Below are 12,941 nucleotides of genomic sequence, written 5' to 3' on the forward strand. Positions count from 1 at the left end.
CAATTGATAGGCACTCACTTTGTTTCCAGCTCTTCCCTGCAATTAAAAGGCTGCTATAAATGTTTGCCCCTAAGAGTTCTTTTCCTGCTTTCTTCCATCTCTTTGGGGTTATACATCTAATGGTATTGCAGGAACCATTAGTATGCACAAGTTAGTACATTTTTTTGTTACAGCTATAAATTGCTTTCTAGAATGGTTGGATCCATTCACAGGTTCATTAATTGTCCAAATATTGTGATCTACAGCAACCCTTAAAAGACTATCAGTTACAAAGGCATTACCTTTCTGCCTTGGGGTTCAAGAAGGTGCCCACACTTTACATCAATGATGTCCAAGTCTCTCCCCATCTGAAAAAAAAAAAAAGCTCTGGAACTGGCTGTGAGGGATGCAATACAAAAATTCCAGGGAATTTGCTACACAGTCAATTAGTGAAACTAAAATTAGAGTACAGAAGATTAAAATTAGAGTGGAGAGAAAACTGAGAGGTGTGATAGCTGCATTCCACTATTTGAAGAGCTATCGTGTGGAGGCGGGATTACATTTATTTTGTTTGGCAAGAGAAGTCAGAACCAGGAGCAAAGGGTGCAGGTTGCAAAGAGGCAAATTTAGGCTTGATGTCAGGAAAAACTTCCTAAGAATCAGAGCTGTTATTTGGAGAGGTGATGGATTAGCAGAAGCTGGACAGCCACTTGTTAGGTGTTAAGAGTGAAGATTTCTTCATTTCAGAGTTGGATAGATGGCTTTGGATTTTTCCTTGGAATCCCAATCTCACACTCACACACACACACTCACTCACTCACTCACACTCACACCATCTCAGGCTGTCCTGCAGTAGAGCCTGAGAAACTAAAAAGTTTTGAATGGGTAAAAATTTTAAAACAGAAGAGACATTTCTGGCATATTAAAAATGCTGGGGTGGGGCAGCCAAGTGGTGCAGTGGATAGAGCACCAGCCCTGAAGTCAGGAGGACCTGAGTTCAAATCAGGCCTTAGACCAAACACGTGACACTTACTAGCTGTGTGACCCTGAGCAAGTCACTTAACCCCAATTGCCTAATTTAAAAAAAAAAAAAGAAAATACTGGGGACATGTGCAAGGAATCCAGTTAGGTATTAGAAATGTAAAAAAATAAACAAAATAGTCCCTGCTTCTAAAGAGCTTATATTTCATTTAAGAAATTTTAGCATAAATAAATTATCCATTTTACATCTCGTAATGATCTCAATCTCTTGCTTGGTCATAAATTCTTCCCTTATCCATAGATCTGACAAGTAAACTATTCCATGCTCCCCTAATTTGCTTATGGCATCACCTTTTTCATGTAAATTATGTACCAATTATCTTGGTATACAGTATGAGGTGTTGGTCTAGACCTAGTTTCTGCCAAACTGCTTTCCAGTTTTCCCAGCAGTTTTTGTCAAGTAGTGAGTTCTTGTCCCAAGAGCTTGGATCTTTGGGTTTATTAAACATTAGATTACCATGGTGTGATACTACTGTTTATTGTGTACCTAATCTGTTCCACTGATCCACCACTCTATTTCTTAGCCAGTACCATATTGTTTTGGTAACTGCTTTATAATACAATTTGAGATCTAGTACGTCTAGACCACCTTCCTTCACATATATTTCATTGATTCCCTTGACATTCTGTTCTTCCAGATGAATTTTGTTATTTTTTTCTAACTTTATAAAATAATTTTTGGTAGTTTGAATGGTATTGCTCTAAATTGAGGAGATGCCCATCAACTGGGGAATGGCTGAACAAGTTGTGGTATATGAATGTAATGGAATACTATTGTGCTATAAGAGATGATGAGCAAGCAGACTTCAGAAAAACCTAGAAAAACTTGTATGGACTGATGCTGAGTGAAGTGAGCAGAACCAGGAGAACATTGTACACTGTAACAGCCATGTTGTGCGATGACTAACTTTGATAGACTTGGCTCTTCTGAGCAATGCAAGAATCTAAGACATCTCGAAAAGTCTCATGATGGAAAATGCTATTCACATCCAGAGAAAGAATTATGGAGTTTGAATTGCTCTTTTTTTTTCCTTCTGTTTTGTTTTGTTTCTTGTTTCTTGTGGCTCCTCCTATTGGTTCTAATTCTTTACAACATGACTAATGTGAAAATGTTTAATACGATTGTATATGGAGAGCCTATATCACATTGCACACTGTCTTGGGGAGGCAGTGGGAGAAAATTTAAAACTCAGGGGCAGCTAGGTGGCGCAGTGGATAGAGCACCAGCCCTGAACTCAGGAGGACCTGAGTTCAAATTAGGCCTCAGACCAAACACTTGACATGTACTAGCTGTGTGACCTTGGGCAAGTCACTTAACCCGGATTGCCTCACTAAAAAATGAAAGAAAGAAAGAAAATTTAAAACTCAAGCTTAATGGAAATGATTGTTGAAAACTAAAAAATAAACTAATTTTTAAAAAAAACTAATGTAGATAGAATTGTCGTTTTTATTATATTGGCTCAGCCTACCCATGAGCAATTAATGTTTTTCCAGTTGTTTAGCTCTTTGTATAAAAAGTGTTTTGTAATTGTATTCATATAGTTCCAGTGTTTGTCTCAACAGGTAGACTCCCAAGTATTTTATATTATCTACAGTTATTTTAAACAGAATTTCTCTCTCTCTTGCTGCTGGACTTTGTTGGTAATATATAGAAGTGCTAATGATTTCTGTGGGTTTATTTTATATCCTGCAACTTTGCAAAAGTTAATTTCAACTAGTTTTTTAGTAAATTCTCTAGGATTCTCCAAGTATACCATCATATCATCTGCAAAGGATGATTGTTTTGTTTTCTTGCTGCCTATTCTAATTCCTTCAATTTTTTTTCTTCTTATTGCTATAGCTAACATTTCTATTAGAGTATTAAATAATAGTGGTGATAAAGGGCAGCACCCATTGTCTTCACCCTGATCTTATTGGGAAGGCTTCTAGCTTATCCCCATTACAGATAATACCTACTATTTAAAGCTCCATTTATTCCTGTGCTTTTTAGTGTTTTTAATCAATGTTGTATTTTGTCAAACACTTTTTCTGCATCCATTGAGATACTCATATGATTTGTTGGTTTTGTTATTGATATGGTCAATTACTGTGATAGTTTTCCTAATATTGAACCAGCCCCGAATTCCAGGTACAAATCCCACCTGTTCATATTTTTTGTGATGTATTGCTATAATCTCCTTGCTACTATTTTATTTAAAATTTTTGCATCAATATTCATTAGGGAAATTGGTCTATAGTTTTCTTTCTTTTTGCTCTTCCTGGATTAGGTATCAGCACTCTTCCAGCTTCAATGTATACTTCTGGGCAATGTGTATGTCATTCTTCTAGTCCTACTTTACTCAAACTGCATCAATAGCTTTAAAAGACTTTCTCAATTTCTCCTAATTGTTCCTTCTTATTGGACTAGATGATTTTAAAGATTTTTTTCAGATCATTCTGTACTTCTGTCGCTTTGCTTTGTTGTGATGGCTTTCAGGAATCTGCGTTACCTCTGCCACGATGAGTCATTAAGGTTATAAACTGGGACATACTAGTAAGAAGTAAAACTTTACAATGCAGGAATAAACTTAACAGAACTCATTGGCCCCAAAACCTGATTCAGGAAGGGTTTAGGTCAGTCCATGGATAAGAAAGATGATACAGAATTTGAAACTAGAATGGATCTGAGATTAATTACAACCTTTCTGTTTTATTCATGAGGAAACTAAAGCTCAGAAGTCAACAGTTTAACATCAATAAGCCTCTAAGATGGTAAGGCAGCACAGCCCCCACATCTGAACCCGGGTCCACTCTGAAATCCAGTTTTCTTTCTACAATATTATAAGGTTTTAGGATAACATATTAATCAATTAATATTGTATTTATTGAGTGCCTACTATATGCCAGGTACTCAGTGAAACCACCCCTACTCAAAAGCTCATATTCTGAAGGGATAAGCACACTCAAAATAATTTTGTATAAGCATATGCAATTTTTGATGGCTATAATACAATTAAAAAAAAAAACTAAGCATATAGAAATTCAAAATAAAAGGTAGTTTTGAGAGGGAGGGGACCTAACAGCACCACTCTTCCATCTCTGCACACCTAAAGACAGGTCTTGATGAACCCAGGAACACAGTCTAAGGATCACATTTCTTATGTTTTTATGAATCAATAGACTAGCATGTATTGTAAAAGTTACGCATACTATAATCCATCTCTTACAATTCATTTTTAATTAGGTTTTTCATGGAGAAAGAAAATCATCTCCATGAGACTAAAGGGGTGGAAGAAATTTTCTTCTATTTAATTGGTCAAAGACCAATTTACCTCACCTCCACCGAAGAAAATTACAAAATAGTTTCCATTGCTCCTTTCCCAATTGGTTCTTGTCCACGTCTTTCTATAAATTCTCCAGAAAGGATCTACCCAGTGTGCTCGAGGTCTTTCTCTGGTACTATTAAAATCTGGAGCTGTAACCAGCCTAGCTCCATTTTGAGTCAAACAAATGCTTGATTATTTCTTTTCATGGTATTTCTCAAAATATATGCCAATGTAATTATACCACTGTTCACTTATATACACACCATATGTTTGTTCATCACTTAAGGTCACATACAATTCTGATTCTTTTGAGACCCTGGTATTCTGTGATTCGCAGCAATCTACCATTCCTAGGAGAAAATTGGTTATGAGGGCGATAAATGAATAGGAGAAAATCGGGTTGAATTACATTTGGGAAATTGCACAATATTTTTAATGATCCCCAGATGCCTATTGCCACAAAAACTCATCTTTTTAACACCAGTGCTTTTGCCAGTTTAAAAATTAAATTTTATTTACACAATGAAAAGGAAAGATTCTATTTAAATAACATTTGATCTGGATCTTCTTGTATAATACAAAACTCTTCCATTGGATTTTGATGATTAGTAGGCCAACAACTCTTCTGACAAGTATAAATTAAAACTGTTCCAAATTCAACAGAGATATCTGTAAGACACAAGATATAAATGTACAGAAATTCCTTTGAAATAAATTCATTTAACATTTTAAAACTGTATTTTATTAACTTGGCTCTGACCAAGGAGCCTGCAAATGTGACTGAGAGGGGTATAATTAAAAATTATTCTCATGTAGTTGTTCCAGCTTCTAAATACATTCCTGGAATGATCAGACTTTCCAACCATAACTTAGGAACAAAATTTAAAATTAGGAGAAAAGCAGTATAAGATAAAATATAGCTTCCAAAAGCCCTTTTCCTCTCTAATGCCTGAATTCCTACCAAAATCAGAATAGAAACTAAAGACAAATATTTCACAAAGTGAAAGCATAAGCATATGGAACTCTACCCAAGGATATAATACAAGCAGAAAATATGACTATATTCACAAATTCAAATTTATGGAAGCAGAAAAAGAAAAAAGAAAAAGCTGGGCTGATAACATCTCCCTTTAGGGTAAGGGTTCTTAACTTGGGATATATGGATAGATTTCAGGAGGTCAGTGAACTTTTTAAAAAATATTTTGGTAACTATTTAAATATAATTGGTTTTCTTTGTAATCTTATGTATTTTATTTTATGCATTTAATGACATTCTGAGAAGCTTCAATCATACTGCCAAGCTATTAACAGAAAAAGGTTAAAAATCCCTACTTTAGACCCTCTGCCTGCAACAGGCTACTGGATTTACTGGAAGAGTCAACATCATTTAGTAACTTTTTATTGATGTTGTTTGTCCTTCATTCTCAAAGAGGATCATGACTTCAGGAAGGTGATGCCATGACTTGCAAGTGAACTGGATTTAAGTGACGGAGAGCTGTGCAAAGTCACCAGCCTCACTCTCTCCTCCACAGCCATCTGAGTCCAGTGGCAAGATATAGATCAGGACGAATGGAGATGGCCCGATTTAGTAACTTATTGGGTTTGTGAAGAAAAGGAGAAGTCAAAGATACCTGGAAGAATGATAATTACCAACAAGAGTTAATTAAGCCAGGAGTATGTTAGGCTGGTTTAGCTGGGATTAAGGTGAAATAAAAATGTCCTGGGGGGACAGCTAGGTGGCGCAGTGGATACAGCACCGGCCCTGGACTAGGGAGGACGTGAGTTTAAATCCAGCCTCAGACACAAAACACACACTAGCTGTGTGACCCTGGGCAAGTTACTTAATCCCACTGCCTAGACAAAAAAAAAAAAATGTCCTGTAGCCAGTTTGGAGACACATAAGTAGAATTCAAGAAACCGGATGAGCTGGAGATATAGTCACTGGAATAATCAGCATATAAGTCTAGTTCAAAAGGATGAGTTCTTCAACAGAGAATGCATAAATAGAAGAAAACAAAGGTCAGCACCTTAGGATATGTACACAGCTGAAGATTAGTGGAAGCCAATAACAGAAACAGATGAATAATTCTGAGAAGTAGAGGCAAACAAAAATATTATCATATCATGGAAACCAAAGAGTTTCACAAAGGAAAAAAACAAACTATAAAAAATTTTTTTTTCTTTTCACTAAACAGTGAATATAAATTCAGTACCTCATATATGCTAGTTAGTTTTTTTATTACATATTACATTAAAGTCTGGTTATTTAACTGATTACAAAATTATTTCTAAAAACAAACGAAGAGCTTCTGGGACAAATTGTATGCAAATACCAGTGGTATAAAAACAGGCCGCGAGAACCACCCCCCCCATGCCTTTTTTTTTTTTAACAACAAATCTGCCTGCTCTAACTTATAAAAAATTAAGTCATCTCAAAAGATATGATTTCGTCAAAGTGGGTAGCTCACTCTACCAAAACAAAAACCCTTCATGTCTTTGAATACATGGTTTCTTGAGCTGGAGCATCAAAAAAAAATTACCATGTGGCATTCAACCTTTTGGTTTCTCTCATCTTGGCTAGGCTGGTTTTGAGAAAAACTGTTGATCACCCACAGTGCTCCATCTCTCATCTCTAGACCTTTGCAATAACTGTCTCAAACACTCCCTCCTCATTTCTGCCTCATAAAATCTCTAACTTCTTTCAAGGTTTAACTTAAATACCACTTTCTACACAGAGCCTTTCCTGACTCTCCACATGCTAGTAGTGCCTTTGCTGCCAAATTATCTAGCATCGATTTTGAATGTGTATATATATATATATACCTATATTAATAGCTATATCACTGTCAACGTAGACAGATACACACACACACACACACACACACACACACACACACACACACACACGTTTCACCTAGCTAGACTGTAAGCTTCTCAAAGACAGGAACTGATTTACCTGTATTTACCCCAGCATCTAGCACAGTGCCTGTTATGCAGCAGACACTTAATACACACTTGCTGATTGACTAATGAGACTAGGTCCATACTTGAAGCTTTTCCAATCTGATAAGACCTGCTAGAGCTTATTATGTTCTGCTAGCATGGCCTTCAAGATGCCACAGTCACCTCCATGCCCAAAGGAAGTATTAAAAGGAAAGGTTTAGTGGATAGGTCACAGGCCCTGGAGTCAGGACTGAGTTCAAATGTGGCCTCAGACACTTGCCACTTACTAGCTATGTGACCCTGGGGAAGTCACTTAACCCCAGTTGCCTCACCAAAAAAAAAAAAAAAAAAGGAAAGCTTTAGTTACAATTCATTAATAGCATGTCAAATTAACGCTAAATAGCTCAGTTAAAATAATAAAAAGTACACTACCTAACAGAGTATTTTTGAGCATGCTGACCAATGCAGGCATAAGCTGAAACTCAAATACTCTGCAGCTCCCACAGTTACTGCAGGATGGAATCTCAGTAGCATCTGATGAAGGACAGGTTATAAAGAGAGGCTGCCCATTCCAAGAATACCTAGAAGAAAAGACAGAAGCCCTTAGACACCAAGCACACACAAACACACCCCAACTGCTTTCCTTTTATACAAGTTATAAAACATCATGAACATTTATTAGAAAACTACTTAAGACAAGTTTTACAAACTGCCACTCACCTACTTTCTCAAAGCAAAGACTTGAGCAGCTCACTAGTAAATATGGCTAATTAGACATTCTAGTTTTCACTTTATAGAATTGATATCCCTCCCAAACCAATTCTTGCTGGCTCAGAATTTCTGCAAAAAACTATACTTTTCCCCATAGAAAAGGGAAGAAATAAAAGCTGCCTGCTTTTTTCTATTAAAAATCACGATTAATGCCAAAAATCTACATATTTGGTATTAAAACAACAAAAGTTTTACTACTATACCTAAATGAACAGTAATGCTGTACCTTTTTTCTAACTGTAAACAGGTTAGCCCCAAAGCACCCCCTTCTTTACCTCAGAATCTGTTCACGGCAGGCAGATATTCTTTTCATAAATTTATAAAATATTTTATCATTACTTTCAGAAACAGCCTTCTCATATTTTTCACCATTGTCAAAAATGAAACTATGAAAAGAAAAGAGTCATGTTATTCTTTATAGTTGGAGGGGAGAAAAGTTTTTTATTTTAAGAGAAAAAAATACCTCACTTGAGATAGATTTTCTTCCTCTATTTCAGGCAATATTATTCTTCAAGATGAAAATAAGTCCATGCATCACACTACTCTGAAATAAGGCAAATCTGCTAAACTTTCCTCTAAATTGAAGCCAATAAAGCTATTAATACATGGAATTTTCCTAGTGGAATTTTCTGAAATTTCTGTTAGCTATTAACATATTTTTTAAATGACTTGAGTAGATCCTAAATAATTCTTTAATTCTAGAATTTTTAAATCACAGATTTACTGAGGATACTCAAAGATCATCCCATCCAAATTTTTCATTTTACAGATGAGTTGAGACCCAAGAAAACTGACCAACCTGACCAAGGTCACATGGTGGCAAACAAGACCAGACTTCCACTCTCCTGGCTCCTAAGCCAGTACACCATCGGTGCCTCTCTGTAACTTGTGTACCCTGTTGTAGGTAATATACTTGCCTCTAGGGCTGTTGTCAGTAAGTTTTGTTTTGCTTTAAAAGTCACTAACAAGGTGACAAATCCTGCAAGAATGGTAAAAGTGAACAGTTTACTCCTTCTATCCCCTTAGCCTACTAAGCCACTGATTGATCCCTGCCCTAATTCCCTCTCCATTGCAAATATTCTCACCTTTGAGCTATCAAAAGTTCCAGTTCAATTCCCTCCCTTTGCCTATACTCTTGCAGAAGTTTTTGGGCATGATTTGTATCAACAAAGTTAATATAATCTTCCTCATCCACAACATTGATATAGTAGGGCTTAAACACAGGAACTGATGAACTAGGCAGTACATGTCCTTCTCCTGCTGGTATTGTATGACCAAAGGAATGAGAGTCACTTAAAGCTTCATCTAGTGTGAGTTCTTGGAGTTGGGACATACATTCTCTGTCTTCATCTACATTAAAATTATCTCCTACATTTGAGTCAAGTAGATCATTGGTAATCCATGGTGCAAGATCGCTTTCACTGTCATCTCCCCAGTCTTCTGCTCCTTCACACCAGTCTTTAACTGCAAAGTTATTTTCCTCTTTCTGCAATAAAACATTCAATAACAATATTACTTGTGTTATTATACAAATCTTGAAATGTCAATTTAGATGCCAGTATAGATTATAAATCCTTACTCTTCCAGAACATACATTAAAAAAATCTTTCACCACTGGAGAAATTTTTCACTATACATATTGGCCAGGAGGAGGTAAAATATATATACAAAATCTAATTATCTAAATGTTTATTATGATGATTAGAGGTCTAAATAATTTGTGAATTTCAGATATTGATAGTCAACTGCATTTTTACATAAATAAAGGATACTAATTTAAAGAGTTGTTGAAAAAAAATAAGAGAATGTTAAAATTGAAATTAAAAGCTGCTGAAATTCTTTTAAGTGAGGCACCAGCTATAAGAAATACAGTGACATTATAACAATATAACTACTTGACTGAAAAGTACTTCAATTTCCATCTGTCATTCTAAACACTTTACATTTAAAAAAGACACTGACCCAACAGCAATCTGGCAAAACTGCTGGTCTATAAGGAACAGACTGATCAAAGCTAAAAGAGAAAAACAGGAAATAATACAAAAAGCAAAATAAACAAATATAGATGTACTCATTACCAAGTGGGCTTGAAAATTCTGTAAAATAGCTCATCGAGATAACACTAAGTTGGGAGGGGCAACTAACAAACTCTATGACAGGACCCAAAAAAATCTTGACAGACCAGAATAGTGGTGTCAAACCCAAATAGAAATGGATCTTTGGAGGTCACATATTAACTCAGAAAACCACAAATTAATATCATGTCATATTGCATCTTTATTTTGCTAAACATTTCCCAATTACATTTTAATCTGCAAGAGTTGAACACCTCTGGGCTAGAGCAGCAGACTGAATTTATGAAGATGAAATGCAATAGAAAGAAATACAAGGTCTTGCACTAGAGTATAAAAAAATCAATTTAGAAAATACAGGATGAGAGATTCATGGTTTAGACAGCAGTTTGTCTGAAAAAGATCAAGGCCTTATAGTAGGCTAGCAGCTCTATACGAACTAGCCGAGCTGCAGCTGCTGCTGCTATCTGTCCCTTCGTTCTCAAAGAGGATCATGACTTCCGGGAGGTGATGCCCTGACTTGCAAGGGAATTGCATTTACGTGAGGGAGGGTTGTGCAGTCACCATGTAGCAGCCAAAAGAAGCTAATGCAATCCTGAGGGGCATAAAAACAGCATAGGTTTCAAGAATCAGGAGGTAACAGTCCATCTATACTCTGCCCTTCTCAGGAATCATCTGGAGTTCTGTCTTCAGTTTTGGGCACCACAATTAAAGGACTTTGATACACTAAAGTACCAGAGGAAGGCAAGCAGGATGGTGAAAGTCTATGCCATATAAGGATCAGATGAAGGAAACTGGGAACGTAGACTACAGGAGATTCAGGGGATACAACAGTGTCTTTAGTTATTTGAAAAGTCGTCACAGGGAAAAGGGATTAGATTTATTGTTTGGTCCTGGATGGCAGAATGAGAACCAATGTGTTAAGATTGTTTTTTTTTAAAAAAAAAAGGCAAATCTAGGCATATAAGGGAAAATGTCCTAATAATTACATCTGTTTACAAGTAGAATGGGCTGCATCAATACACAGGAGGAGAGACTGGAGCCCATGTATTAGATATGTAGTAGTGTGCATTTCTTTCAAATATGGTTTGGATTAGTAGTACCTCTCCTAAGTAGCAACAGTTAGCCAATTCTCCTCTGAAGCATCTGTGGAAAAAGCTGGTGGGCTGTCTAATCCAGGTGGAGAAAAGAGGATGACAGCAACCATAATCCAAAGACCCTCCCATTCTCTCATTTTCTCTTTAGCAGCCTTGTCAGGCGTGATGAGAAGATACATCCAAGACAGGTTAAGTGCCTTGCCCAATGTTCTTAAAGCCAACTGGTGGCAGAGCAAGTATTAGAATGGAGGGTTCCTGCGTGCCATTTCTGATGACTTCTGCTACCATGGGCTGCCTATCATCAAGGGTCACAGAAACAGCAGACGGTGACAAAATGACACCCCTGAACATTGGCATGCATTTCACACATACATATACAGATCTTCTGGTGAAAAACAAATGAGGAAAAAGTAGAATAATTAAAGTAGTGAGATCCTTAACAATGTTCTTGTAGGCAGATCATCAATGGTCCTGTGCTGTAGCCTGCTTCTCCATGCCATGGCTCTCTCCATTAGCTTTTCATCCACCTGTGATCTGAATCCTTTGTAGTTCAGGGATATCCACAATGCACAGCCATTTAACTTCAGAGAGAAAGTTGCAGTTGAAAAGGGACCATTTTATGGTGGAATATCTTGAGATCATTTAATGTACTTCCCAGTTTTCTACATACATTGTACCCTGTACTCTTCTTCCTCCTTTTCACCTCTAGACCTAGATCTTTGTGAACATTCAGGGCTCATTTAAGATATATGTAGGCATTAACTCACTGCTCTTACTATCCATCTACTGTAATCTGGGTAAAATGCACCCTCCTTACTCCACTATTTGTATTTCTCATTGATAGGGGCACTCTCTCCACTTGATAACCACTCACAATCCATCACAATCCATGCATGGCTTAACATCCTGTGCGAGTTGTCCGTGCCCTGACAAATAGCTGCTACAGGGATTTCACCCAGTCTGCTTGGGGCCTTGCTCTAAATCTCTTGATTAGATGGGCTGTCCATCACCATCCCTTCTTTATACAATTGGTATATTCTGTTTTCTGTAGATATGCTCATCTTTTAATGTTCTGTGATCTCCCAGTAAACAATGTAGTATTCTGAGGCTTGATTTTATTTCTATTTCTTCATAAGTTGTATCAGATACAGTGAATTGAGAGTTCAAATGTGGCACCTCCCCTGTCATTGATAGTACAAACAAGGTCCTGTAGTAATACAAGTCTGTTTCATTTCAAGTCTTTGTCAAACCTCCTTCACTCTCATATACATGTTGTTTGGCCAATTTAGCCTCCTTGGTTCTTATCTGCATTTCATTTTTGTTTTGTGAAATGATCCTGTTCATACATTTCTGTCTTTCTGTGCAGTTTCTTCACAGAAATTGTATGTTTGGACTTTACAAAAGACACTTCACAGCAAAACAGCTGAACCTCCCCATATAAAACCTGTTACCTGAGGGAGACTAGAGATTGTGATGCCAAAAACAACAATAAAGAAGGAAAGTCACGGAGCATTTTTTAAAATGACAAAAACAACAGAGGGACAAGGCAATCAGAACAGATCCAAAAGTTAAATTGTAACACCTTAGAAGTAAAAAGCAAACTATAAGGGCAGCTAGGTGGCGCAGTGAATAGAGCTGCAGCCTTGGAGTCAGGAGGACCTGAGTTTAAATCAGGCCTCAGACACTTGACACTTACTAGCTGTGCTACCTGGGCAAATCACCCGGGGGGGGGG

General features: G+C 36.9%; 1 protein-coding gene across 2 annotated transcripts in view; it reads right to left on the reverse strand.

Moving 5' to 3' along the window:
- Positions 1–4,812: 4,812 nt before the first annotated feature.
- Positions 4,813–12,941, reverse strand: part of LOC114047314 (programmed cell death protein 2-like) — a 9,842-nt gene continuing 1,713 nt past the window's right edge. For both annotated transcript variants that reach the window (XM_027868086.1, XM_027868087.1), the window contains exons 4-7: positions 9,125–9,525; positions 8,315–8,425; positions 7,701–7,849; positions 4,813–4,994 (exon numbers count right to left, since the gene is read on the reverse strand). In XM_027868086.1, coding sequence (XP_027723887.1) covers positions 4,864–4,994; positions 7,701–7,849; positions 8,315–8,425; positions 9,125–9,525 — 792 coding nt within the window. In that variant the 3' untranslated portion in view covers positions 4,813–4,863. The remainder of the gene's footprint in view (positions 4,995–7,700; positions 7,850–8,314; positions 8,426–9,124; positions 9,526–12,941) is intronic.

This window comes from Vombatus ursinus, unplaced genomic scaffold (assembly GCF_900497805.2).
Source record: "Vombatus ursinus unplaced genomic scaffold, bare-nosed wombat genome assembly UNPS02014786.1, whole genome shotgun sequence".
In the NCBI taxonomy this organism is placed as follows: domain Eukaryota; kingdom Metazoa; phylum Chordata; class Mammalia; order Diprotodontia; family Vombatidae; genus Vombatus; species Vombatus ursinus.